This window comes from Dromiciops gliroides, chromosome 3 (genome assembly GCF_019393635.1).
Source record: "Dromiciops gliroides isolate mDroGli1 chromosome 3, mDroGli1.pri, whole genome shotgun sequence".
NCBI lineage: Eukaryota > Metazoa > Chordata > Mammalia > Microbiotheria > Microbiotheriidae > Dromiciops > Dromiciops gliroides.
Window position 1 is genome coordinate 616,129,361 of NC_057863.1, and position 26,089 is coordinate 616,155,449.

The 26,089-nt window shown below is 46.0% G+C and overlaps 1 protein-coding gene across 2 annotated transcripts in view; it reads right to left on the bottom strand.

Moving 5' to 3' along the window:
- The window catches only part of IGSF21 (immunoglobin superfamily member 21), a 416,639-nt gene that overhangs the window by 162,136 nt on the left and 228,414 nt on the right, over nucleotides 1-26,089 (bottom strand). For both annotated transcript variants that reach the window (XM_043996557.1, XM_043996558.1), the window contains one exon: nucleotides 4,160-4,281. In XM_043996557.1, the coding sequence (XP_043852492.1) occupies nucleotides 4,160-4,281 (122 nt within the window). The remainder of the gene's footprint in view (nucleotides 1-4,159; nucleotides 4,282-26,089) is intronic.

The following is a 26,089-nucleotide window of genomic DNA, read 5'->3' on the forward strand; positions in this document are numbered from 1 at the left end:
ATAATGATCCTAGGAAACCAAAAGGCAGATTTGGGCTTGAGTCAGGGAAATCATGTGAACACGAGCTACTCAGTAGTCGAATGTGGAGCTTGGGAGGTTGTGTTCCCCACCGCCCACCCCAGGTCCCCACTAGAAGTCTTCAAGTGGAGGCTGGACAATGATTTGTCAGGTTTGTCATGGGGAGAGTCTGGTTCAGGTTGAGGTCAGTCTCTGAAGACCCTTCCAGTTCTGAGGCTCTGAATCCATGTCCCAGTACTTAGCAATGGGAGGAGCACCAGACTTGAGTGGGAAGGGCTTGAATTCAGGTGGTCTGACTCCACCACTCATTTACTGTCTGATCTTCGGCACTCAGCCTCAGTTTCATCTTTGGTAAAGATTCAAAACATCCAAAGACCCATCACTTCACCTGTCCAGCCTCCTCTCCCACCTTCATCAATGCTGATCCCAACCACCTTAGGGAATGGATTTTGTGAGTTGCTGTGGCTTAAAAAGTCCCCTCTGGATGAAAGATGGGTGAAGACCCACAGACCTCCCTTCAGTTCACTAGTCCAGACCTTAGGAAACTGATGTCCATCACTGGCCCATAGTCCATTGCTGTTCCTTCACTTAACCCCTTTCTAGTTCAGTGGTATCAATGAGGGCATGAGCTCTGTTGGCATAGGTCTTCAGGGCCCAAGGTCACCCCCATGCCATGCTGAGGCATCATAAGAGGATGTTGGGGGGTTGGGAAGGGGAGAGAACATTATTTGTACTAATTGTCTCATTTGATTCTCGAAACAACCCAGGGAGTTAATGTATGTAAACTGCTGTGCAGCCATAGCATGCTATCCGAATGCAAGCTATTATCATTAACAGGTAAACTACCAGCCCACGTTTTGTTAGACCAGATGGCAGTTTGGTGAAAAAGGCAGCCTTCAATTTCTATAGGTCCCAAGGCCCTGGGAGAAGGAAGCAATTGAAGGAGCTTTCATCAGCCAGTGTCATGGAATGAACACTGGGTTTGAAGGGCAGTCCTAATCTGGATCTTGGTGGTGGCAGTGGTATGCCAAGGTATGGAAAGCCAAGGTTCAAATCCACCTCCATGATCATGGACAAGTCAGTTAATCTCTCTAAGACTCAGTTTCCTCAACATGAACACAGACAAGTCAATTCAAAATATATACTAAGTAATGGGGTGGGGGGAAGAAAACTAGCAGTTGGAGGTTTTGGCCTAATAGGCCTAGAGTAGGAGATAGCACTTTGATTCAGTCATAAAGGGAGCTGGAGATTCAACAAGGTAGAGGTGAAGAGGGAGCATGTCCCAGACACAGGAGACATTCTGTACAAAAGCAGAAAAGGCAAGATGGAATGATGGGTATAAGGAAGATCAAAGGGCTGGAATGCAGAGTACTTCAGGGACATTGATGTGCAATGAGCCTGAAAAGGTAGGCTGGGGTAACTGCAAAGGGTTTGAGTTTTTTTTGGGGGGGGGGGCGGGACAATGAGAGTTAAGTGATTTGCCCAGGGTCACACAGCTAGTAAGTGTCATGTGTTGGAGGCTGGATTTGAATGCAGGCCTGAATCCAGGGTCAGTGCTTTATCCACTGGGCCACCTAGTTGCCCCCTGCAAAAGGTTTTAAATGCCAAAGGAAAAAAAAAAGATTTATATTTTATACCAGAGGAAATTGGGAACCATTGACACTTCTTGATCAGGAGAGTGACATGGCAGACTTGTGCTCTAGGAATAAATATTGGCAGCTATGATTGGAGAGAGGAAAGACTAGAGGTAGGGAGAGCAATCAGATGATTTCAGTAATCCATGCCACAGGGGATGAGGACTTGAGCTAGTGGTGATCATGTGAATCAAGAAAATGTGGGTTGGGTCTAGAGTCATCAGTTAGGACTAGGTAACAGGGTGAGGGTTTGGTAGATAATAGATGGTATGAAGGTAGAATCAATAATAATTGTTACCTGATTGGAAGTGGGAGTTGAGGGGAAGAGGATAAACATAAGGCTAGGAACCTGGATGACTAGAGGGATGCTGGTGCCACCAATAGATAAAGGCATAGTCTATGTTTTCAAGAGTCTTTTGACTCCCATGTTCTGAGGCCCTTCCCAGATCTGACATTCTCTGTTCTAAGGGCCCTCCCAGCTCTCACAACCTGTATTCTAAGGACCCGCCCAGCTCTGACATCCTGTTTTGTAAGGGCCTTCCTGGCTCTCACATCCTGTGTTCTAAGGGCCTTTTCAGCTTTGTGTATTTGTTTTAATATATCTTAAGTGCCCTAGTAATTGTTGCTAACATCTGACAGTTAACATGCCCAACAGAAACCACTTTGTACTTGGGTAGACTAATGGGCCTCTTGGGATGAAAAGTGGCCTTCTACAGAACTTTTAAGTTTACAAGAGGCAGTTTGGTGTAGCAGCCTCAAAGCTAAGGTCTCATCTCTGAAGCAATCTGGCTAAGTAGCCCTGGACAAGTCCCTAAGCATCTCAGTTCTATAGTCACTTTTCTGAGACCAAGACTATAAATGGTCAATTTTTATTGGTAGAGGGAATGTCCTCAACTGGGAGTTTGCTCTATCCATGAAATCATAGGTCTCTACTCCCTATCCCTTTAAAGCATTTTTCTTGCAACATCTCATCCAGGTAGGGAGTGTGAAAATGATCACTTCTATTGTATATGTAATTGGGGCTCTGGCACATGCCCAAGCCACCTAAGCTGGTGTCACCCACATGCAAGAGGACCTTTGGGAGACTGTAGGATCAGAGCTTTATGGGACATTAGGCATCAATCCCAGGGCTGGTGCTGCTCTTTCCATTGTTTGGGTCTGACTTAGCAAAGCCAGAGGGGTGTATGTGTGTGAGTGTGTGTGAGTATGTGTGTGAATGAATGTATGTGTGTGTGTGTGTGTGTGTGTGTGTGTGTGTGTGTGTATAAAATATAATAGTCCTGCCCCTGAGAAGGTGGGGCCAGAGTCTCGAATGTTAAATATAGATGAGGAAACTGAGATTCAAAAAGATGCATTAACTTAGCCAGGGTCCCACAGCTAATAAGGGACAGACCTGGGACCTGAGACCAGGTCTCTTGATTCTGTGCTTTCCATTACTCCATATCGCCTTTGCTGTGCCTGGAGTGTATGTGAGAATGTTGCACACATACATGTAAGGAGGTATCATCATCTTATTTGATCCTCATTGCATGAAGCCAGGGCAGACATTATTATGGCTCCTCTTGACAAGTGAAGAAACTGAGCCTGGGGGAGGGAAATTGATGGGCTGGGCCCAGAGGGCCAGTGAGTGGCTCATCCTGCTTCCCTGTCCAGGACCTTTCCTAGGACACTCCAGATCATTTATTTATTTATTTATTTTTAGTGAGGCAATTGGGGTTAAGTGATTTGCCCAGGGTCACACAGCTAGTAAGTGTTAAGTGTCTGAGGCCGGATTTGAACTCAGGTACTCCTGACTCCAGGACCGGTGCTCTATCCACTGCGCTATCTAGCTGCCCCACTCCAGACCATTTTTGAAGATTGATTGGAAAGCATACACTTGGTGCCACCAGGGCTGATCGGGCTGGGTGATGGTACCATCATTATTTTTTTTTGTCAGGGCAGTGAGGGTTAAGTGACTCTCCTAGGGTCACACAGCTAGTAAGTGTCAAGTGTCTGAGGCCAGATTTGAACTCAGGTCCTCCTGAATCCAGGGCCAGTGCTGTATCCACTGTGCCACCTAGCTGCCCCCTGTAGACATTTTTTCAAGAGCCTGTCATTAAATATCTACCAACATGGGCCTTAGCAGAAATTAGGGCTAGGAGTCAGGGGATCTGGGTTGGAATCCCAGTTATGCCTCAAACCAACAGTCCTTTCCCCACCCTAAGCCTCAGTCCTCTCATTTCATTTGTGACATTATTGGGGTGACTTAGACCATCTTCATTATCTGTTCAAGTTCTCATAACCTCAGTCTTTAGAATTGCTCTTATCTCCATCACCTGAGGCCCAGGGTCCTCAGGATGGCCCCAATGGTGGCAGACTTTGTAACTAACTAAGCTGCTCCCTCTTTTCAAAGGAAGGTCCCCATTCTCATAGCCTTTCTGAGCCAGTGTCTCCAAGGCAACAATGGATTGGATGTGCTCATAGCTCCAAGAGACAGATGTAGAAGATACCCTTTCCTAGCCTCTCACCTCACAGTGGACTGATAGACAAGGTCTTCCCTCTTCCGGTAATTCTCCATGTGGGAAGAGTTGGTGGAGAACATGGCATCAAATGTGAAGATCTTTTGCTTGATGGTCCCACCGTCTGTTACCTGCCAAAGAAGCAAAACCACAAACCAATGGTGGTGTTAATGTTACCTGAGCTCCAGACTCAATCCCCACCCACCACTCCTAAGGCCACTGAGAGCTCAATGACTCTCTGTTCCTCTTTTATGGGTTTAAATCACAGAGTGCTTTTTCTGTGAATTGGCAAGGGTCTCCTTCCAAGATAGGTAAAGAACTGATTCAGATTTATAAGAATAAGAGCAATTCCCCAACTGATAAATGGTTTAAGGATTTAAACAGGCAGTTCTCATGGCCATGTGAAAATTTTTTTCCAAGTTACTACTAATTAGAAAAATACAAATTAAAACAATTCTGAAATCTTACTTCATACCTATCAGATAGGCAAAGATAACAACAAAGGAAAATAACAAATGTGGGTGGAGCTGTGGGAAAATAGGCACACTGATGCACTCTTAGTGGACCTGTGAATGTGTGCAACCATTTAGAAAATCAGTTTGTAATTATATACAGAAAGTTACTAAAGAGTGCATACCCTTAGGGTAGCTAGGTGGTACAGTGGATAAAGCACTGGCCCTGGATTCAGGAGTACCTGAGTTGAAATCTGGCTTCAGACACTTGACACTTACTAGCTGCATGACCCTGGGCAAGTCACTTAACCCTTATAGCCCTGCAAAAAAAAAAAAAGAGTGCATACCCATTGACCCAGCTAGGCCTAGATTCCAAAATGATCAAAGAGATAGGAAGAGGTTCTATATTTACAAAAATTTTTATAAGAAATTTTTTCCTATATTACTATAATTTTTCTGTGGTGATGAAAAATAGACACTAAAGGGGTGCTTCTCAATTAAGGAATGGTTGAACAAGTTATGATATATGAATGTAATGGAATATTATTATAACATAAGAAATGAGGAAACAGATTATTTGAAAGAGACATCAAAAGGTTTATATGAACTGATGCAGAAGGAAGTGAGAAGAACCAGATGAATGATTTATATTATAACATTAGTGTTAAAAGAACAGATAATTTTGAAGACTTTTATATGAAGAATAAAATGAACAGAACCAGGAGAACAATTTCTATATTAACAAAAACCCTGTAAAGTCAAAAAACTTTGAAATCTGTAAGAACTAAGAACTCAAAACCCCCATGATTCCAGAGGGCCCATGATGAAACATACTAGACATCTCCTAGAAATCAGAGGGGTGATAGATTCAGGGAATTATATAGATTAAGAGTGCAGAATGAAGAATATATTTTGTATCGGTCAATAAGGGAATTTGTTTTGCTTGACTGTTCATGCTTGTTACTAGGAATTTGTTTTCTTTTTTCTCTTTTTTTTTTTAGTGATGTGGGAACTGGGAGGGAGAGAAAACACATTTCTGCCAATTTTTTAAAAAATTAAGAAATAACAAAGCAGAGATATTACAGATACAGAATGCTGCATGCACTTTGAGATGAGGTCATTAAATTGTTAGTTTACTTAATTGTTTTATTTGTTACAAGAGACCTCTCACAGGAGTAATCTTTAAATGTTCATAATGTAAAAACATGATGCGTCAATAAAACTAAAAAAAACAAAAAGAATTGGAAAGGACCATTTGGAAAGTGCCAAGCTTATTCTGTGAAGGCAATGAATCAGGCCAGCCAATTGAGAAACCATAGAGAGAGATATTAGTAAGGGGGTTAGGGCCAATCAGCCTGGAATATAGTAGGAGTTTATAAGTGTTTGGTGACTGATTGGCGGGTGGAAACTCTAGCAAGAGTCTAAACCAACAGGCAAATTTTCCTTCCTACTGATTCATAATTTCAAGAAGTCTTTTACTTCTGAGGTGAGGACAGAATGTGAGAATGTGGCAGATGTGGTGGGGAGGGGTGTCAGTCTTTAGGTCATAACATATTGGTGATTTTTGCTATGAGCTATAAAAATCCAAACTTAGAAAATGCAGAAATGAGAGGCAGTGGAGCACATAGAGCTCCACACTTGGCTTCATGACCACTTTGTTCATTGTTTCATTGTGTGGCCATGAGAAAGGCAGCTTCTTTGGTTCTAAATGATGGGGGTTGGAGTCAAATGGTTCTTGGGATCGCTTCCAGCTCTAATATCCTATGTAATAGGGTTCCTAATATTGTGTGTTCTAAGGGCCCTCCCAGCTCTGACATCCTGTGTTCTAAAGGCCCTCCCAGCTCTGACATTCTGGGTTCTAAGGGCCCTCCCAGCTCTGACATCCTGTGTTCTAAGGATCCTCCCAGTTGTGACATTTTGTGCTCTAAGGGCCCTCCCATCTCTGACCTTTACATTGTTTTGAAATGGCAGTGCCAGGTAGTGCTCAGGCTAGCCTGCAGGGGGAGAATGGAGCCATGCTGGTATTTTCCCAACTGGGCAGACTCATTCTCCTGTCTCCTACAGCCTCATGTTTCTGAATAGATTCTCTTCCCTGAAATGGCTGGGAGCAGGTGGGAGGGTCTCTCTTTAGACAAAACAGTAATTATTACCTTTTCTGTTTCCCATCTGCTCAGGGGCCGTTTCCTCCTTTACCTCCAGAACACCTTCTACTCACTAGGTGGAGGGAGTCTTCTCACTGGGAGTTCCCAATCTAATGAAATATCAGGCCTTCTTCCCTCCCCACTTCTAGAATAGTGAAATATCACAGCAATAGCTTGGATTTCAATCCTGCCTTTCTCTCCAAATAGCTCTCCCTTCTGTTTGGCTCCTTCCTCATCACCCCAAACAGAAGGTTGTGAGAACCTTGTTTCCAATGCAAAGATGGTTCAAACTAACCCATAGCCTGTTTGATATCAAGCCCATCATGACAATCTACAAAAATATTTAGACTCGGCTGGAACAATGAGATTTATGGCGCCCAGCACCAGGGCAACAGGCTTAGAGTCAGAAGACCTGGCTTTGAGCTTGGGTTCTATTACTTACAGGTGCTTATTATTCCCTTTCTGGGTCAGACTTTCCTCATCCTTCCAATGTAAGAGTGTTGGATGAGATGATCTCCAAGGGCCCTTCCAGCTCTGACATTTGAAAAGCCTATGATCAGCGGATGGATAGCGTGACTGGAGAGATTGCAGCACTGGATGGAGGCGGTGAGAGGTTGGAAATAGAGAATGCCGCCTACGGTCAGGGGGATGGGTAGCACTCATACCCGAGCTCGGGGAAGGAACCCATCCTTCTCTGACCTATTGCTTTCTGTGCGACCTTGGACAAATCACTTGGCCTTGCTGGGCTTCCATTTCATCCTGTGTAAAATGAGGCGGCTGGACTAAATGGCTTCTGAGAATCTTTCTAGCTCTGGTTCTAGGATTCTATGTTCTCCCCTCCCCCTCCCAGGAGCAGTGGAGATGGGGAGGGAGACACATCAAGGGTAAACTCTGCCTACTTCACAGTTTTCCCCGGGGCTGGCCTTGTTCCAGGTGTCTAATCTAATCATTGCTTCCCCTTCCTACCTGTGCCTCCACCGTGTCCTGTGATGACATTTTGTCCTATGACACACTCTGGAGATTCTGCCTTGGGGAGAAGGGGTTCAGAAGAACAAAACAGCTTCTGAGACAGAGGGCTATCCCCATCCACACTGCACTCCCCATTCCCTTATGGATTTTTCCTGGACAATTGGCCAATGAGGAAACCCGGCTGATTGGGTCCAGTAGTCCAAACGACCAAAAGGAGTTACGGCATTCCTGTGTTTGACTGCCTACTAATTACAAGACTATAGAGAGGTCGCTTCTTTTTTGTTTTGTTTTTTTTAGGTCATGTACCAAATGGAAACCATTTTGTGTTTCCACAAGGTCTATTTATAATCAAATGGATAATGAGTAAATTCAGTGAACTTCCATACTTGAAGAGCAATTTTTATTTTTTTATTTTTTTGCAGGGCAATGAGGGTTAAGTGACTTGCCCAGGGTCACACAGCTAGTAAGTGTCAAGTGGTTGAGGCTGGATTTGAACTCAGGTCCTCTTGAATCCAAGGCTGGTGCTTTATCCACTGGGCCACCTAGCTGCCCACGGTAATTATTATTGATAATAAGTGACAGAGGCAGGATTCAAACCCCAGTCCTGAATCCAAAGGCAGCATTCCTTCCATTTTATCATTCTACTTCTTGGTGAATTGTCGTGTCCCAAGAAAACTTGGACCCCCAAATTATGAACCCACTTTGGGAACACAACGCAGGATAGGGGCCAAATTGGCCGAATCGTCAACAAACCCTCACTCCGGAAAACTAGCTCTTGGCCACTTCCCAGACTTCCCCACAATGGATCTTACCCTGAATTTAAAAATATCCAGTTCTAAGAAGTGCTTGCCCTTCTCACCCTCTTCCAGACCCATTATCTAAATCCCTCTGCTTTTGTATCCGGGGTCCCAAGCTATGCTCTCCACCACCTCATTCCCTACTCCCCAAATTCTTCACAGCGTAATAGTGAGTTCTAGGTCAGAAGATACCCTAGGCAGCCCCTACAAGCTAGATGGACCCTTGATCCAAACTGATCACACTCCTCAATTAAATCAGGATGTCTTAGACAGAAAAGGCCAAGGATACTGGCTTTAGGGTTATCAAATATGTTTGTGGTCTAACCTTTTAAGATTCTAGGGATGTAACATTCTATGTTCTAACACCATTTCTTGTTCTAACCTGATGTTCTGTGTTACAAGGGTCCTCCCGGCTTTACTATCCTGTGTTCTAAGGTCCCTTCTTTCTGGGTTCTAAGACCTCTTTTAGTTCGGATGTTCTATGTTCTAAGAACTTTTAAATTTTAACGTTCTAAGGTCCCTCTCATTTCTGACATTCTAGTTTCTATTCACCGTTGACAATAGATAATGCTCCCAAGGTCCCTCGCACCCCAGATAGTCCATGTTCCAAGGCCCCTTCTTTCTCTGTTCCCAGTTCCAACACAACACCCAGTTTCCTCATCTTAACTAGAGAATACCTCCTCTCTCAGAGGCAGAGGGAGTTGCCCAAGGTCACACAGCCGGTCAGTGGGTGAGCCGAGGCTGGGCTGGGCACCTGCTCCTCTGACAGCCTTCATTTTTCTCTGCCTCCAGCCTCCACAGTTCTCCTGAGGTCTGTGCACATCTTTGCTCCTGCTGTTCTTGGATAGGATTCAGACTCAAGTTAAGGAGCAGACCTTGTTTCACTCAAGGGGAAGTAGAGTCTCTGGCGAGGAGCAGGGAACCGCTCCAGGCCCTAACAAGGCCGGGGCCTGGAGACAAAGGGGCCCTAGAGGGTGATTAGCGGGAAGGACTCAGGTGTCCCTGCCCCCCAGTTGTCAGGCACACCTCCTTCTCCAAGCTGTCTCCCTTTTAATGAAAGTGTTACTCCACAAAACAGCCAGGTATGTGTTGTTGCTGTTTCAATTATTTATCTGTTTACCCGGCTGTGGTTTTTCCGCTTGTCTCAGCAACTCTATTATAGACTCGCAGCTCGTCTGCTCTTGCCGCCCAGCTTGGCATCACGCTAACAGCCTGCAACCGGGAGACCTCATGCCTGAGACTGGAGAAGCGGAATTAACTCCCTGTGGCTAGGGGTGGGGGAAGAGCCAGGAGCGGGGGCCTTCTCGTCTGGGGAGGGGATGCTGCCTCCCACTGCAGGAGAGCAAGGAGGGGCTCCTGGCTCTGCTGCATGGGCCTGTTTTACTGGCTCAGAGCTCATTCAATTCAACAATAAACATTTATCGAATGCCCACTATGCACAAGGCACTCTGCTTGGCTTGGGAGATATGGAGGTAGAGCGGACGGGCGCTGTGGGCTTTATGCTAAAAGAGCACAGGGCTTGGGGGTACATGGAAGAAGGACTTGGTTCCAATCCTAGCCCTGACATTATCTCTGAGGCCTGGGCTGAATGTAGCCTTCAGGAGCTGGGTTTGAATCCTTGCTTCTGATACTTAGTATATGCACAGCTTGGGGCAAATCACATTTCTTTGAGTCTTGGTTTCCTTAAATGAAATGGACCAGATAGCCCCTAAAGTCCCTTGCAGCTCTGAACCCGTGATCCATGACCCTCTCTGGGGCCTCGGTTTCTCCACCTGTAAAAATGGGGGAATGAGACAGCCTCTGGTTCTACACCCATGATGCTGTGACTGGCAAAGTCAGGGTAATGATCCCTCTCATTTATGTAGAGAGACACATCTTGGAAAGTCTTTACATCCATTTTCTCATTTACCCCCATCATGATGAATTTATGAGGTGGGTGTTCTTATTGCTGCCATTTTGCAGATGAAGAAACTGAGGCTCAGAGAGGAGAGGTGATTTGTCCAGGGTCACACAGCCAGTAAACATCTGAGGCAGGAATGAAGCCCAAGTCTTCCCTGATTCCAAATCCAGCTTTTTATATACTCTACCAATGTTGCCTCCAACAATTCTTTTGCTACCTCCCTTCAAAGTGAGGACAGCACTTTGAAAATCAAGTGCTACAGAAATGTGAGTAGGCATTATTATTATTAATTCTTAATAAGAATTAACATTGCTAATAGTAATAATGGCCATCCTTGCAATCTGCATTGACTGATGACATCAGTGTGGCCAGCATTGTTCTTCTCATCTGATTATCTGCCTGGGCACCTCAGACGAAGGAGTTGGTGCTATGGTATGGTAGAATAGAAAGAGGCACCATCACTTAGTACTATGTGACCTTGGGCTAGTGATGTAACCTCTCCCAACCTAATTTTCTCCAAATGTAAAAGGAAAGGGTTGGACTTGATGGCCTCAGATCCATTCCCCTCAAAATCTCTGGTCCTATGTTTCTCTCCACTGGTATGGATTGCGACTCCTCCTGACTCACAAGGGAAGTTGTGTCCAGGGAAAAAAAGAAGCATTTTGCTACATGGCCAGCCTTGAGCAATGAGTGTCTCTGAACTTAGCTGGTTGGCCCTTGGAGGACACATGTATATAGTCCACCACTAGCCCATTGTTTGAGCCTTTCCCTTTTGGCAGGACTGGTCCAAGGTGATGTTGCACTGGCAGAGCCTTCCAGAGTGTGGGGCCACTTCCATGTGATGTTAACACATGAGTAGAAGACCCGAAGAAGACCCTGATGGCTTTCACTATATACCTGCCTTAGTTCATTCTCTGTTGTTGATGGTTCAGATCGTGGGGACACATATCCCACCTCCTGATGGGTATGGCCTGTACTAAATCCAAATTCTCTTATAACCCATTTTTCTCCCCAAGCTACCCAGTACATAGACTTGATTGACAGGTACAGAATCCCAGAATCTTTAGTTCAACCTGTGCCTGAACAAGAAAGCCCCCTACTATATACCTGCCAAGTAGTTATCCAGCATTTACATGAAGCTCACCAGTGGACAGAGATCTCACTACCTTTCAAGGCAGCCCCTAACACATAGTGACATCTCTAAATGTTATAAAGTTTTTCCAGACAAGCCCAAACATTCCTCTTTTCAACTCCTACCCCACTGCTCCTGGTTTTGAAAAGGGTAGGGGACAGGACAAAAACAAACCTCTTTGAGCTCTCTTTCATACTTTAAATACTTGGAGGTTGCTATCATAGACGTGGGTTTGAATTTCGCCTATGCTTCTTGTCAACTGCATGACCTTGGGTTGGTCCCTACCTTCTTTGCACCTCAGTTTTCCCACCTCTAAAATGAGTAGGCTAGAACAGATTATTTCTTCCAGCTCAGAATCTTGTGGCCCCATAGCTGTGTGGGAACAGTTGGGGCTGGGCTTGGGCAAATGGCCTCTATCACTTCCCATACTTCTTAGGTGGGAGGGAAGCCAGAAACACAAGAGAGTTTTTGTCAACTGTATTTTTCTTCCCAAAGCTATAAAAATTGAAGGAAGAAACCTGTACACTTGACTTCTTGTCTCTTGCCCTGTCTCTCCTCCCCATAGGTAAGGGTCCTTTATCTTCTCTCAAAACGTAACCAGCACTATCGTCCCCATCTCAAAATTCACTCCATTTTTTTTATTACACAAAGGAGGAAAAATCTGTCAGTAAAACTGTCTCCTCAAATTTATTTGCCGGGACCGAGGGTTTTATTACAAGCAAAATACACACTCGTGCGCGCGCACACACACACACCAGATAAAGAACTGAAGAATTATCTGAATCGTAAATCGCTGTTTTGGGGAGGGCAGAAAGGAGATGGAAGGGGGAGTTTCAAGGACACATCTGATTTCCTCAGGTTTTATTTACATCTTTTTTCTCTAGGACCTGGGGTGGAGCTCCCTCCCAGCTGATAGAATAAAACAAGGAACAAGCTGATGTATAATGACTTAGCTCATTTGACACTCGAGGGGTTTCTAGTGCAGCCTGGGAAATGAATGCCTCCTACTCTTCCCTTCATTGAAAATGGTTTGCTAACCAGTCTTCTATCCCCAGGAAATTTGTAGGGGCTTAGAATTCTGAGCATGGATTCTCTGGGCCAGTGGGAGAGTGGTTATTTGCAAGGGACTCTTGGTGGTAGTAGCAGTAGTAGCAATGGGGGAGGAGGGCTGTTTTTCCTGAGGCTGCAGATACCCGTCTCTACCTAGACGACCCCCCCCCCCCATTCTTTGTACCATTCGATGTTATGGGTTAGTTCTATTATGACCAAAGGGAGGCTGGTAACAGTAAACATTGTGCTGAGGCAAGGGGGGAGGTTCAGGAAGAGTGTGAATTAGAAGGGTGATGTATGCATGCAGATAGAGGTGCGATTCTGTGTGTGTGTGTGTGTGAGAGAGAGAGAGAGAGAGAGAGAGAGAGAGAGAGAGAGAGAGAGAGAGAGAGAAGAAAGGGAGAGAGAGAAGAGAAAGGAAATAAAGAAGAGAGAGGAAAGAAGAAAGAGAGAGGAGAGAGAAGGGGGTAGAGAGAAAAGAGAGGGAGAGGGAGGGAGGGAGGGAAGGAGAGAGACAGACAGAGGAGAAAGAAGAAAAGGAGAGAGAAGAGAGGAAAGAAGAAAGAGAGAGGAGAGAGAGAAGGGATAGAGAGAAGAGGGAGAGAGGGAAGAAGGGAGGAGGAGGAGAAGGGAAGAGAGAGAGAGAGAGAGAGAGAGAGAGAGAGAGAGAGAGAGAGAGAGAGAGAGAGAGAGAGATTTGATAGAGAGGCTTCCTCCCTAGGTCCCCTTGGCAATCACCATTCAATAGCCTTCTTGTTTGTCCTCCTGTAATAAAGTTATATTTGTCAAGATGGTCGGAGCCATTACATTATTCCTTTAATAGCTTCTCTTGTACATTAACACACAATTAAGTAGCGGCATATTGGATTCCCCAGCATGTCACATTAGGCCAATGGGCTTTGTTCCTGCCATGGGGTGGGGGCCCTGGGAACCAGTCTGCTTTGGAGGGCTCACTGCTGATTTCTGCAGGGCATAGGCCTAGGAGAAGGTTTTCTGAGGGGAGGAGGAAGGATGTCAGGGGGGGGGATCTTGCTCATTGACTAACAACCTGCAGTGTTTGTTAGGAAGTAAGCATGGAATGAACCAAGGTGGTAGCTAGTAGTAAAGCTTAGCAGCTCTTTCTGGCTTGAAAATAAAATGATTCTAGAGACACACATTGGGAAAGAAGGGGGACATAGTGGTATGGGAGGGTCCATAGTGATGAAAGGACCAGATAGTGACCATAGTGACCAGATAGGACTCTATGGAGGAGATGCCAGTGGCGTTCACCAGAGAATTTAGGGTGGTGGTCGAGACAGACCCATAGTCTGCATTTAGGGCCAGCTCTACACATTGATGAAAGGGACCTCGGCCTACCAAGTGTGATGAGATAAGACCCATCTCATCCCTTTCCAGTTACACCCTCTTTTCATGCTTGCCTAGCGGTCCCCACCATGCTTACCCACTGTGTCCCCTTCCCCACCCTACCAGAGTGGTTATAAACCCAACAGAAGCCCTGGAGAGCCTAAGGGCATTAGAATTTGGTTTCCTTTTCTGTAAAATAACTGAAAGTTCTAATAGCCATAATGCTTTGTGCTTTAATCTCTTGTATCATTAGGTTGCTTTCAACTCTGACATTCTAATTTCTAACTCTTCCAGAACCCTTCTAACTATCCCATTCCATGTCCTAAGGTTCTCTCTCAGTCTGTATTCTAACATTCTCTGTTCTAGAGCACTTGCCAGCTCTGACATTGCATCCTCAAACATTCCAAGCCTTGGGCTCCTTTGGAAACTCACATTCCATGTTCTACCACCCTTCCTGGCTCTGAGAGTGTATACCCTGTGTTCTCCTTCCAGGTCTAACCTTCCATGTTCTAAGGACCTTCTCAAGTCTAACATCCCAAGAGTGTATTATTTTTACTCCAGAATTCTGGGACAGTCTCATTGCTGACATCATTGTCAGAAACCTCTCTGCCTGACCTGGTATCTGTGGGTCTAACTTCCCTAATAACCAGGGTCTGAGTTCTCCCTGTCTGTCAGCCAGGCTTTCCAGGCAGACCATCCAAGTGTAGCAAATGGACTTAAGCCAGTGAGTGCAACGAATACACAGGACAGCGGTTTTCATTTGAAAAACAAATAAGTCTCCAACCCCAGTCAGCTCTGTTCTGTCCCTGGGTACTATCGTCCAGGGGAAAAAAAAAGAGGGGAAAAAAATTCACCTTTTTTTTTCCATCCTCTTCTCTTTGTGTTCCACAAAACCAATTACAGGTTGGAAATAGCTGTAATAAACTTGATATCCCACTTATGGGCCAATCCTGCTGCTCCTGGAAGGTGTAATAGTGGCAGAGAGAGAGAGAGAGAGAGGAGAAACTGCTGGTGTATTTTGCTGGAGCTGTTTAAATTGCCTTCCCACATTATACCAACTCCTCTCCGATGAGGAGTGAATTTGCTCTTCTGGAAATGGAGCAGCTGAGGTCTTTGGGGCTGGTTTACAGGAAGGGATTTAATGAACGAATTAGTCTCTTGGGTCCCTTCTTCTCGTATGAAATGGTGGGGGGAGCTGAGTTGGGGGGAACCTTCCTCTTGCCCCAAAGCTAGGCTCAGATCTCTCCTTCCTAGGGGCATAAAGACAGGTCCTAGTCTCTATCAGTGATTGGTGGAAAGGCATAGTGTAAGGAGCCTCAGAGTTGGGAAGAATCCAGGTTCAAGATGCACCTCCAATGGGTGAATTCTCTGTGTGATCCTGGGCACTTAAGCCTTCTCTCAATGTTCCCATTCAACTTTCTGAGACTAAATTGTAGAAACAGATGCTGACCCTCATTGGTGGAGAAACTATCCACACTGGGAGTTCTTTACACCGAGGAAATCGTTAGGTCTGGTCCCCCAGAATTATAGGTTAATTGTTCTCCCAGTTTGATTTCCATTTGGACTTTCAAGTGGCTCTCACCCAAAGTATCCTTTTGAACCTGCCTGTCCTCAGCTAATATGGACCCTATGAACCCGCCCAGCTGGCTTGCTCCTTAAAAATGAAGTCTATGATCCCACTCCAAGGCTCCCCTTCTGCCATTCTACCCATATAGAATGACTATTTTTCAGCCAGTGACAATACTAACATTTCACATTTCCAGAATGCCTTAAGGTTTGCAGAGTGTGGTGAACAGAATTCTGTAGTAGGAAAGAGAAAGACCTGAATTCAAATCCCACCTTAGGCAGTGAGTGACTGGCTGGGCAACCAAGAAAAGTTGCTGGAAAAAAAACAAAACCAAAAAACTCCAAACCCAAACCTACTTGTGTCTCAGTTTCCTCATCAGCAAAATGGGAATATTACTTATTCCAGTGCCTGGCAAAGAGTTGGATCTTACTAACTGTTTATTGATGGTTTTATTTATTTATTGACTACAGTATCCACTTTACAAGGTTTTTATGAGGTTCCAATAAGATAGCATATGGAAAGCATTTGGTAAATCTTAAATCACTACATAAATGCCTTTCTGGATCCCCCTAAGTTTTGGTGACTTCTTTCTCTCGCTTATGTTCAATTTATCCTGTCTATATCTTGTTTGTATGTTGTCATTTACAGGTTTTCTCCCCCAGTAGAAGCTCCCGGAAAGCAGGGACTGTCTTGTGCATTTCTTTACATGCCCAATGCTTAGCACAGTACCTGGAAAACAGTAGGTGCTTAATGAATGCTTGCTGATGGATTTTTCTTATTTCCTCACAACGACCCTTTGAGATGTGTAGAAGTATTCTTGTCCTCATTTCATACCTGAGGCTCTCCTTAGTGACCTGCTCAGGAGGACACAGATATTACATGGCTGAGGCAGGGATCCAAAGCTGACCAGGGAGTCCACTGACAGAGAGCCTGTTGTCCAAAAAGTCACCATGCCTTTCACTGGGGGGTGAGATTTTTTAATGGGGATCAAATTTGAACTTGGCTGTAGGTTTAGTGCTCTGGACACTATGGCTCCACCTAGTGATATAATATTTGTAAAGAGCTTAGCACAGTGCCTGAGTTCAAATCTAGGCTTATGTGTGTGACCCTGGACAGCTCACTTCACCCTGTTTGCCTTAGTTTCCTCATCTGTAAAATGAGTTGGAGAAGGAAATGGCAAACTGCTCCAGGATCTCTGCCAAGAAAACCCCAAATGGGCTCAGGATGGGTTGGACAAGACTGAAGGACAACAAATTGCACAGAACCTCACATACACTAGGTGCTATATAAATGCTTATGCCACTCCCTTTCCCCACTAAATTGTGAGGAACATTAGTGTTGTAGAAAGGGTAGAATCATTGAATTGGCAGAATTGGAAGAGACGAGTATTATAGCCTGTCAGTGTTACATGAAACCTTAGAACACAGGATGTCAGAGCTGGGAGGGCCTTTAAAACATGGGATGTCATAGTTGGAAGGGGCCTTAGAACATGGAATGTCAGAGCTGGAATAGTCCTTAGAACACATAATGCAAGAACTGGGAGGGCCCTTAGAACATAGGTTGTCAGATTTGGGAGGCCCTTAGAACACAGAACATCAGAGCTGGGCAGGCCCTTAGAACACAGGATGTGAGAGCTGGGAGGGCCCTAAGAACAGAGAACATCAGAGCTGGGGGATGCTTAGAGCATAAAATGATAAATATAGAGAACTTCAAGATTCATTCAAGACCAGACTCAAACACCACTTTTTCCAAGGCATCTTTCACTGTTTCCCCAGCTGCTTGTCCCTTCCCTGTGATGGTTTTGTTGTCCAAACTTCTGGATTTCATCGGTCATCATCATCACCATTTAGAATAGAAGCTCTTCCAATGCAGGCCTGTTTTCCCTTTTTCTTGGAATCCCTGGCACTTAGCAGAGTTCTTGGCCCATAGACAGTGTTTCATTAACTCTGTGGATGGACTGACTGAACGATCTCCTGTAAACCTCTTATTTAACAGCTGAGAAAATGAGGTCCCCAGGAGTCTCTGTGACTTACCCAAAGTCCCAAAGCCAGAGCAGACCTAGTTCTCTGGATGATCTTTCCTGTTACCCCATGCTGCCTGGATATTTAATCTAATGTGCACGGGGCCTGAGGGTGGGAGAGGGCATCTGCCCCTAGGTTATAGCCCTTCCTTCCATTGCCCATTATCATGGCAACATCATGTTCCCCTCCCCAACCTTCCCATCTCCCTCCCTCCCTTTCCCATGCACAGGCAGCCGCCCCTGGGAGCCCCAGCCACAGAGAGAGATCTAAGGACTAGGATCCTGGTTCTGGCTGTAACTGTCAGAAAGGCAGGGTCTCCACTCTCTCTCTCTCCTGGGCAGAAAGCCATCTTGGCTCTGGGGGACCTTGGACAAACTACTTCACTTCTCTGTGCCTCAGTTTCCTCTCCTGTAAAAGAGTAGCACATCAGCTCTAAATCTTTGGAGTGGGTTGATTGTGTTGCTGTATTTATGAGCAGAAGAGAACATCATATTCCTTCCTCCGACATATCCAGTTTTCACTGGCCTCCCGCCTCCCCCAGCAAGCATGCATTGGTTACCCTATTGATCTATTGGAGGAGCCCAGATAGTTCCTCCTCCCCACTGCCCTGGGGCCGGCCCTTCTTTTCACCCCTCTAGCTAGGCTTGGCCCCCAGGAGTGGGCAGGTGAGGGGCAGGGCCGGGGTGGGGGGTAATTGGCTCTCCCCTGGTCTATGTGGGAGATATGGTTTTGACAGAGACAGCTGGTGTCATAAATTGCCTTGTCTCATCTGGTTACCAGGAAAGAGCAGACAGTGGCACGTGGCATAGGGTGGGGGTGAAGCAGGGGGGGATGGGTCGGAGATGAGGCACGGTGGCAATCAGCAGAGGGCCTGACGATTCTGCACGTGTGCCCACAGGCGAATAGTGGGGCATGTGTGCATGTGCGTGTGTGCGTGTGTGCGTGTGTGTGTGTGTGTGTGTGTGTGTGTGTGTGTGTGCCAGAGCAAGGGTGTGCTCTGTGCCAATGAGAATAAGAGGTGTGAGACTGTGTGTGCTGGGTGGGGGGCAGCAGGGGAAAGGAGGAGGAGGGAGGAGAATTCTCTGTACTTATAGGAGGAAGGGGGTGTTTGTAGGGAGGGGCATGCGTGAGAATGAATGTATCTGGAGAGCAGGGGATGGTCTAGGGAGTGTGAACCTAAGGGGGCGGGGTGTTCACACCTTTGTTGGGGTGGGGGAAGGACGAGTTTCTAAGAGGCTGAGTGTGAGAATGTGTTGATCTAGGCAGCGGGACATAAGGATTCGCTGGGGGCAAGTGTGTGTGTGTGTGTGTGTGTGTGTGTGTGTGTGTGTGTGTGTGTGTGTGTGTATGTACTGTGGAGGGGTGCAGGGCAGCACATTTGTTTTCAGGAATACCTTTGTAGCTCTGTGTTGGAATATGTATGCCTTTAACACAGCGTGGAGGAACACATTAATCTGTAGAAAGGTGTTCATGAGAATGGGTGTGTTTGCAGGGTTGCGTGTATATCATAAATGTTTGTTGAAAGAATAAATGAATGTTTATTACTTGGGAAAATTCTATTCTCTCCTTTCCTTCCTTCTCCTCCTCCTCCTCCTCCTTCTTCTTCTTCTTCTTCTCTCTCTCTCTCTCTCTCTCTCTCTCTCTCTCTCTCTCTCTCTCTCTCTCTCTCTCTCTCTCTCTGCTATCTCTCCCCCCTCTCCCTTCCTTTCTCTTTTCTCTCTCTCTCCCTCTCTCTCCCTTCATCTTTCTTTCTCTCTCTGTGTCTCTGTCTTTGTCTCTCTGTTTCTCTCTGTGTCTCCCTGTCTCTCTCTGTGTCCCTCTGTCTCTTTTCTCTCTGTGTGTCTTTCTCTTTGTCTCTCTGTCTGTCCATCCCTCCCTCTCTGTCTCTCTATGTCTGTCTCTATTTCTGTGTTTGTCTCTGTTTCTGTCTCTGTCTCTCTGTTTCTCTGTCTCCTTCTCTGTAACTCACCCATCATTCCACTGCACTCTCCCAACTTCCATGGCACTCCCCTCTTCCCTCTCCACCCACGGGAAGCTTTCTCTCCGGATCTCCCTAAGCTTCTGCTTTGCCAGCTTTATGGCCCGAGGGAGTCAAGCTTAACAGCTGAGCTAAAAGCTGCCTGTAACATGAAGGATGCTGCAGGATGGGGCCATTCTCCCTCCCCAACCCCTGCCCCAACCACCTAAACAGGGCAAAGGCCAGTATGTCCTCATTGCTTCCCACATGAGTTGGCTCCTTATGGACCCCTGGAGGGATCCTAGAAGCTGGGAGGGCCCTTAGAACCCAGAATGTCAGAGCTGGGAGGGCCCTTGGAATATTTACAGGTTAAATCACTGGATTAGGAATCAACAGCCACCATTGAGACTAAAACCCCCAGATACCTTTACTTCCTTTGTGCCTTTAGGAAAATCTCTCAGTGTCTCTTGACCTCAGTTTGCAAAGTGAAGGTTAGGATTTAGACAGACACTTTCAGCTCAAAACCTAGGACTCTGATCCTGAAGGTTCATTCCAGCCCTCCCTACCACTGGACACAGCCTCTCTGAATGCCAACATTTTCTGATGGTTCTGTGCCTGAGGAAGCCTGGCATCCTTGTATCTCCCAGCAGGATCACACCTAACCGACTAAGGAGATTGCTTTTCTTGAAAATCCCTCAAGAAATCCCATGTGTGATTTCTCTTGGTGATGGACCCAGAATCTATTTTTTTTTGCAGGGTAATGGGGGTTAATTGACTTGCCCAGGGTCACACAGCTAGTATGTGTCAAGTGTCTGAGGCCGGATTTGAACTCAGGTACTCCTGAATCCAGGGCTGGTGCTTTATCCACTGCACCACCTAGTTGCCCCCAGGACCCAGAATCTTAAGACTCACCCCCCAGAGACAGAAAGTCCATAGGGCGACCCTGAATCCCATTCCCTACAGTTAAAGATTTCTCCCTATTATTCTAGGCTAGGGGGTGGGGGAAGAATGGAGGGAGCAGGGTCAGGAAACCATCTCTTTATCTGTTCAATAACCAGTTGCAAACCGGAAGGTAATTATTCAGTTAATCATTTATTCAGTTAGCTGCTGGAATGGTTAACTGAATAACTGGGGGTTAACAGAACCCCCAGTTATTATTCAGTTAATCCCCTAACCCTGCTTATCTCTATTCCAACTTGTCTCAGGTCCTAATATGAATAACTGACATTTCTAGGCAACTTTAAAGTCTGCAAAGGGTTTTCCCGCATGCAAGCCATGGGAAGTATGTAGAACAAGAATTATTATTTAAAGATGAAAAGTCCCTCCCTTCAGCTAGTGTCAGGCCTGAGGTTTGAATCAGCACCCCCCAAGTTCTCCCTGACTCGTCTTTGGACTTTTGCAGGGACAAGTTCCCAGATGGTCTTGGCTGACATCAGGATGGGCCTGTAAGGCTGTGCTTGTGGGGTTCCTGGGGTCCTCAGAAGAAACATGGCAGGAGCTTTTGGTGTTTGGGATGGGTTCCACCACCCGGGTTACCCACGATAAGGTGCACCTGTGCTGACAGGTGGAGCCTGACAAGGATCATTCATGGTGACAGATGTCCGGGCCCTTGCCAGATCATTTGGCCAAAGCACTTGGAAGGTGCTCGCTGGTGGTGAACAGACCAATGGTTGCCCCAGCAGGGACAGATCTTGCTGCACTGAACTACCCACCTGCCTTGCTTGGTGGGTGCTAAGCTTTTGTCAGCCTGTGCCCCTCCTTTCCAACCCCACCTTTGGAACCTCTGGTGGCCGGAGCTCCTCAATAATTTGGTAGTGGCCTGCCCACCCGTCCTTGCTGGTGGGGGATGCCAATGACTGTGGGGCACCAGCCCATAGTAATTAACAAACCCTGGCCACAGGCGGCTCCAGGTTAGTGGAGCCTGTCCATCTGTCAGCTGCTGCTCTGAAGGATCATTTTACCCACAAGCTCTGCATGGGGGAGACCTTCCCCTTTGTTCAGGTGGTAGCCTCAGCATCAGGCTAATGAAGAGCAAGTGGAGGGTGATGTATTTGAAGGAATCCTAGGAACCAAGTAGGTGTAGAGGTGAAAGGGACCTTGAACTATAGAAGGGACTTCTAGAGCTGAGCATCTCAGAGCTGTATAAGTTCAGAGAAGAAAGGTCGTGGTCGGAAGCTGGAATGGGGTCTTAGGATATCAGATGCCAGAACCAGTTTTCCAACATTACATGTCAAAGCAGGGAAGAACTATAGAACCTAGAATGTCAGAGCTGGGAGGGCCCTTAGAACACAGGATGACAGAGCTGGGAGGGCCCTTAGAACACAGGATGCCAGAGCTGGGAGGGCCCTTAGAACACAGGATGCCAGAGCTGGGAGGGCCCTTAGAACACAGGATGCCAGAGCTGGGAGGGCTCTTAGAACACAGGATGCCAGAGCTGGGAGGGCTCTTAGAACACAGGATGCCAGAGCTGGGAGGGCTCTTAGAACACAGGATGTCAGAGCTGGGAGGGCCCTTAGAACACAGGATGCCAGAGCTGGGAGGGCCCTTAGAACACAGGATGCCAGAGCTGGGAGGGCCCTTAGAACATAGGATGTCAGAGCTGGGAGGGCTCTTAGAACATGGGATGTTAGAGTCAAAAGAATCTTAGAGATTATCCAATACATCATCTACATTTCCAGAGGAGGAAATTTCTTCCAGAGAAGAAAAACAGCTTCCTCTTTTGTGAGGGTCTCAGAGCTGGGAACAGAGCCCAGGTTTTCTGATTCCTGATTCAGGAGTCTTTCTACCTACAGTCCCTGAATGATCCAGTCCATTCCCCAGCCTTCAGAGAGGACTTCGTTGCACAGATCTTGAAGAAGGGCAGTGCCTCAGTGGCCATAACTTAGACTTTTACAATACAGTTTGGAAGAAAGAATGTTGGGGGGGCAGCTAGGTGGCGCAGTGGATAGAGCACTGGCCCTGAATTCAGGAGTACCTGAGTTCAAATCCCGCCTCAGACACTTGACACTTACTAGCTGTGTGACCCTGGGCAAGTCACTTAACCCCCATTGCCCCACCAAAAACAAACAAACAAACAAACAACAACAACAAAAAAAAACAAACAAAAAAGAAAGAATGTTGGACATGGAGTGGGGGGAAATAAAGGTTCAAATATGGGATTAGACACTAGTCAAGTCAAGCACCATTTTTTTTGGTGGGGCAATGAGGGTTAAGTGACTTGCCCAAGGTCACTCAGCTAGTAAGTGTCAAGTGTCTGAGGCTGGATTTGAACTCAGGTCCTCCTGAATCCAAGGCTGGTGCTTGCCACCTAGCTGCCCTCAAGCACCATTTTTAAAGTGTCTTTTATATGCCAGGCTTTGTGCTTAGCACATTCTTTATACAAAGAAAAGTAAAAACAGTCCCTGCCCTCAGAGAGTTTATAATCTAATGAAGGGACAACATACAAACAACTATGAACAGTGATGAAGGTTAAGACCCTTTACTTAATGCCTCTGAGCCTCAACTTTCTCCTCTACAAAATGGAGATGATAATTCCCATAGTAGTGATCTCATAGGATTGCAATGGGGAGTGAATGTAAAATGATTTGTAAAACTTAAGTCTGATATTTTGTTGTTCAGTCATTTCAGTTGTGTCTGACTCTTTGTGACCCCATTTGGGGTTTTCTTGGCAAAAGTACTGGAATGGTTTCACCATTTCCTTTTCCAGATCATTTTACAGATAAGGAAACTGAGGCAAACAGGGTGGAAGTGACTTGCCTAGGGTCACACATCTAGTAAGTGTTTGAGGTCAGATCTGAACTTAGGTCCTCCTGACTTCAGGCCTGGTGCTCTATACACTATGGCACCACCTAGCGGCCACCAAATTTCCTTAGACCCTTGACTCCAAATTTAAAATTCCTTAGATCTTACTATAATATTTAAGAAGCATGGGATTTTATAGTCTTCAAAGAAATGAAATGGAGAATCCAAAGGACCATGGAAAGACCTAGTGGGTGGGCATGAGCAGGTGGTCACAGGTGGAAAATAAGGAATTACTGTCCTATGGACAGAATATTGGATTTGGAGTCAGGAACACCCAACTTCAGATCCTGCCTCAGACACTACTAGCTGTGTAACTCACTTAACCTCTGTCTTTCTCAGCTTCCTCTTTTATAAGAGGAGGAAATATAAATATAATAGCCCCATGTGGGTGAAGATGTACATGAGATGTGCATAGGATTGAAAAGCCTGCCAAGTGCATCATGGGAAGGTTCTACACATCCAGAAGAACTCTGAGCGATTTGGATATCTGACTATATTTAGACTGGATGAGCAGGACCAGGGGAGGGGGGGATATCTCAGCAATGACTGGTAGCCAGGGCTGGGGTGTGCATAGTATGCACAATCCTATAGTAGCACTGGAATCAACAGTGATAACTCCCATTTCTTGAGAACCTTAAAGCTACAAAGCACTTTTCTTGTAGGACCCAGCAGGGGAAAGTGGTAAAGAGTATTTACTGCTCCCATTTTACAGATGGGGAAACTGAGGCTCGGGAAGGTTAAACAGCAGAGTGGCCTCATCTGACTCCTGGCCCAAGACTCCAGAACACCAGCACAGCCCAGGAAGCTTTCAATTATGCCAGTTCTCATGGCTTTGCTCTAGAGCTTAGGTAGAGTCCCAATCCTAGCTCCCTTCATCCCCCCCATCCCCAATGTGCTTCTGGCTGAGCACTCTGGAGAAGGAAACATCATCCAAGAAACTACTATTAAACTGTCATGTTCCGTTCTTGCTGCCAGCTTGGGCTTGATTGCTGAGACGCTCTCCATGTGGCCGGAGTATCTCCACGCTTTTCTGCCTCCCCTCCCTCCCAGCTAATCATCTGCTGCTCCCTCTTCTTCACTGTGTGAGGATTGGAATGGATAAATGCCCCCTAGAGAGGCTGGGAATTGGTCAAACCAGGCAGGGGCCTTCCCCTCCTACTCCCTCAGCCCCCAACCTAAGAAACGAGCCCTGAGGGGGAACAAGCCTTTCTTTGATCCTTTCTTCCCCCTCAAGGCTAGAACCCCTTAGGTTGGGGTGGTGGAAGTTCTCCATTGGGATTCCCTCCCACTTGTCCTCTTCACTCTACTCATAACCACCAACCCTTCTGGCCTAGGCTACTGGATCAGCCTTCTATGTGGTTGCCTTCTCTCCAATCTCATTCTTCTTCCCACAGCTGCCAAAATCATCTTCCCTAAAGCATAGATCTGACTGTGTGCAGTCTTTGCTCAACAATATTCAGCTGCTCCCTATTGCCTCTAAGAGAAATTGGAACTGCTTAGTGTAGCATTTAAGATTGTTGTTTTTGTCCTTTGTTCTCATGGAGAACCAATGGAGGCTGACATCTTGACTTGCAAGTGAATTGGATTTAAGTGAGGCAGAGCTGTGCCAAGTCCCCTTCCCAATCTGGCTCTGGCCTATCTTTCTAGACTTATTTTATACCTTTTCTGTTTTCATATTTTAGTAATGTACATAACCAGCCAAAATGGGCAATTGAAGGTTGAACTTGGCCTTCCATTCCCCAGCTCCATCACTTTCCCTAGGCTGTCCCTCATGCTTGGAATGCACTCTACTTTCACCCATGACTTCCTTCAAAGCTCAGCTAGTGTACCTCCTCTTGTGGGAGGCCTTTCTTGATCCTCTTAGTTGTTGGCATGACCCCCCACCTCAAATGCACTTGTTTGCACAGTCCAGAATATTTACCCAGATGGTAAATGTATGTAAAAAGAAGTATATGCTCTCCCAGAGGACAGGTACTATTTAAAAAATCTATACTACCCAACACGGTACCTTGTAGGAAGAGGTGATTAAAAAAAAGCTTGTTTATTTGAATTGAATGGAGGGCTTTTCAGGTTTTTTTTTTTACATGGATACATTTCTTTCTTTCTTTTTTTGTGCCCAGGGTCACACAGCTACTAAGTGTCAAGTATCTGAGGCTGGATTTGAACTCAGTTCCTCCTGAATCCAGGGTCAGTGCTTTATCCACTGTGCCACTTTTCAGTTCTGTCCATATTCTCATCACCTAATATATCTTTAATAATACAAATATAACCTCACTGGAGCATCAAAACAACTCTGGGAGGTAGGTGCTGTTATTACTCCCATTTTACAGATGGGGAAACTGAGGCAAGCAGGGTGAAGTGACTTGCCCAGGGGACACACAGCTAGTGTCTGAGACCAGATTTGAACTCAGGAAAATAATTGTTACTTATTCCAGGCCTGGGGCTCTATGCACTATGGCGCCACCTAGCTGCCCCCCACAATAAGTGCTTGATAAATGCTTAATGATTTGAATTGAATTTGACTTAAGGACCTGGAGCTTGGACTTAGATGCATAAATAGTTGAATAATAAATAATGATAACAATAATGATAATAGCACCTAGCATTTGTGTAGCGCTATACGATAGGCAAAGCACTTTACCTATAACAACTCATTTGCTCTAGAAGGACCTTGAAGAGCAAGCCCACCACCTTTCATTTTACAGAGGAAGACACCGAGACTCCAAAGGGACAGTGCTCTGTATTGGCCTCAGGGGCAAGCACAGCTTGCCATGACACAGGAGTCCAATAAATAATAGATTGGGTTGA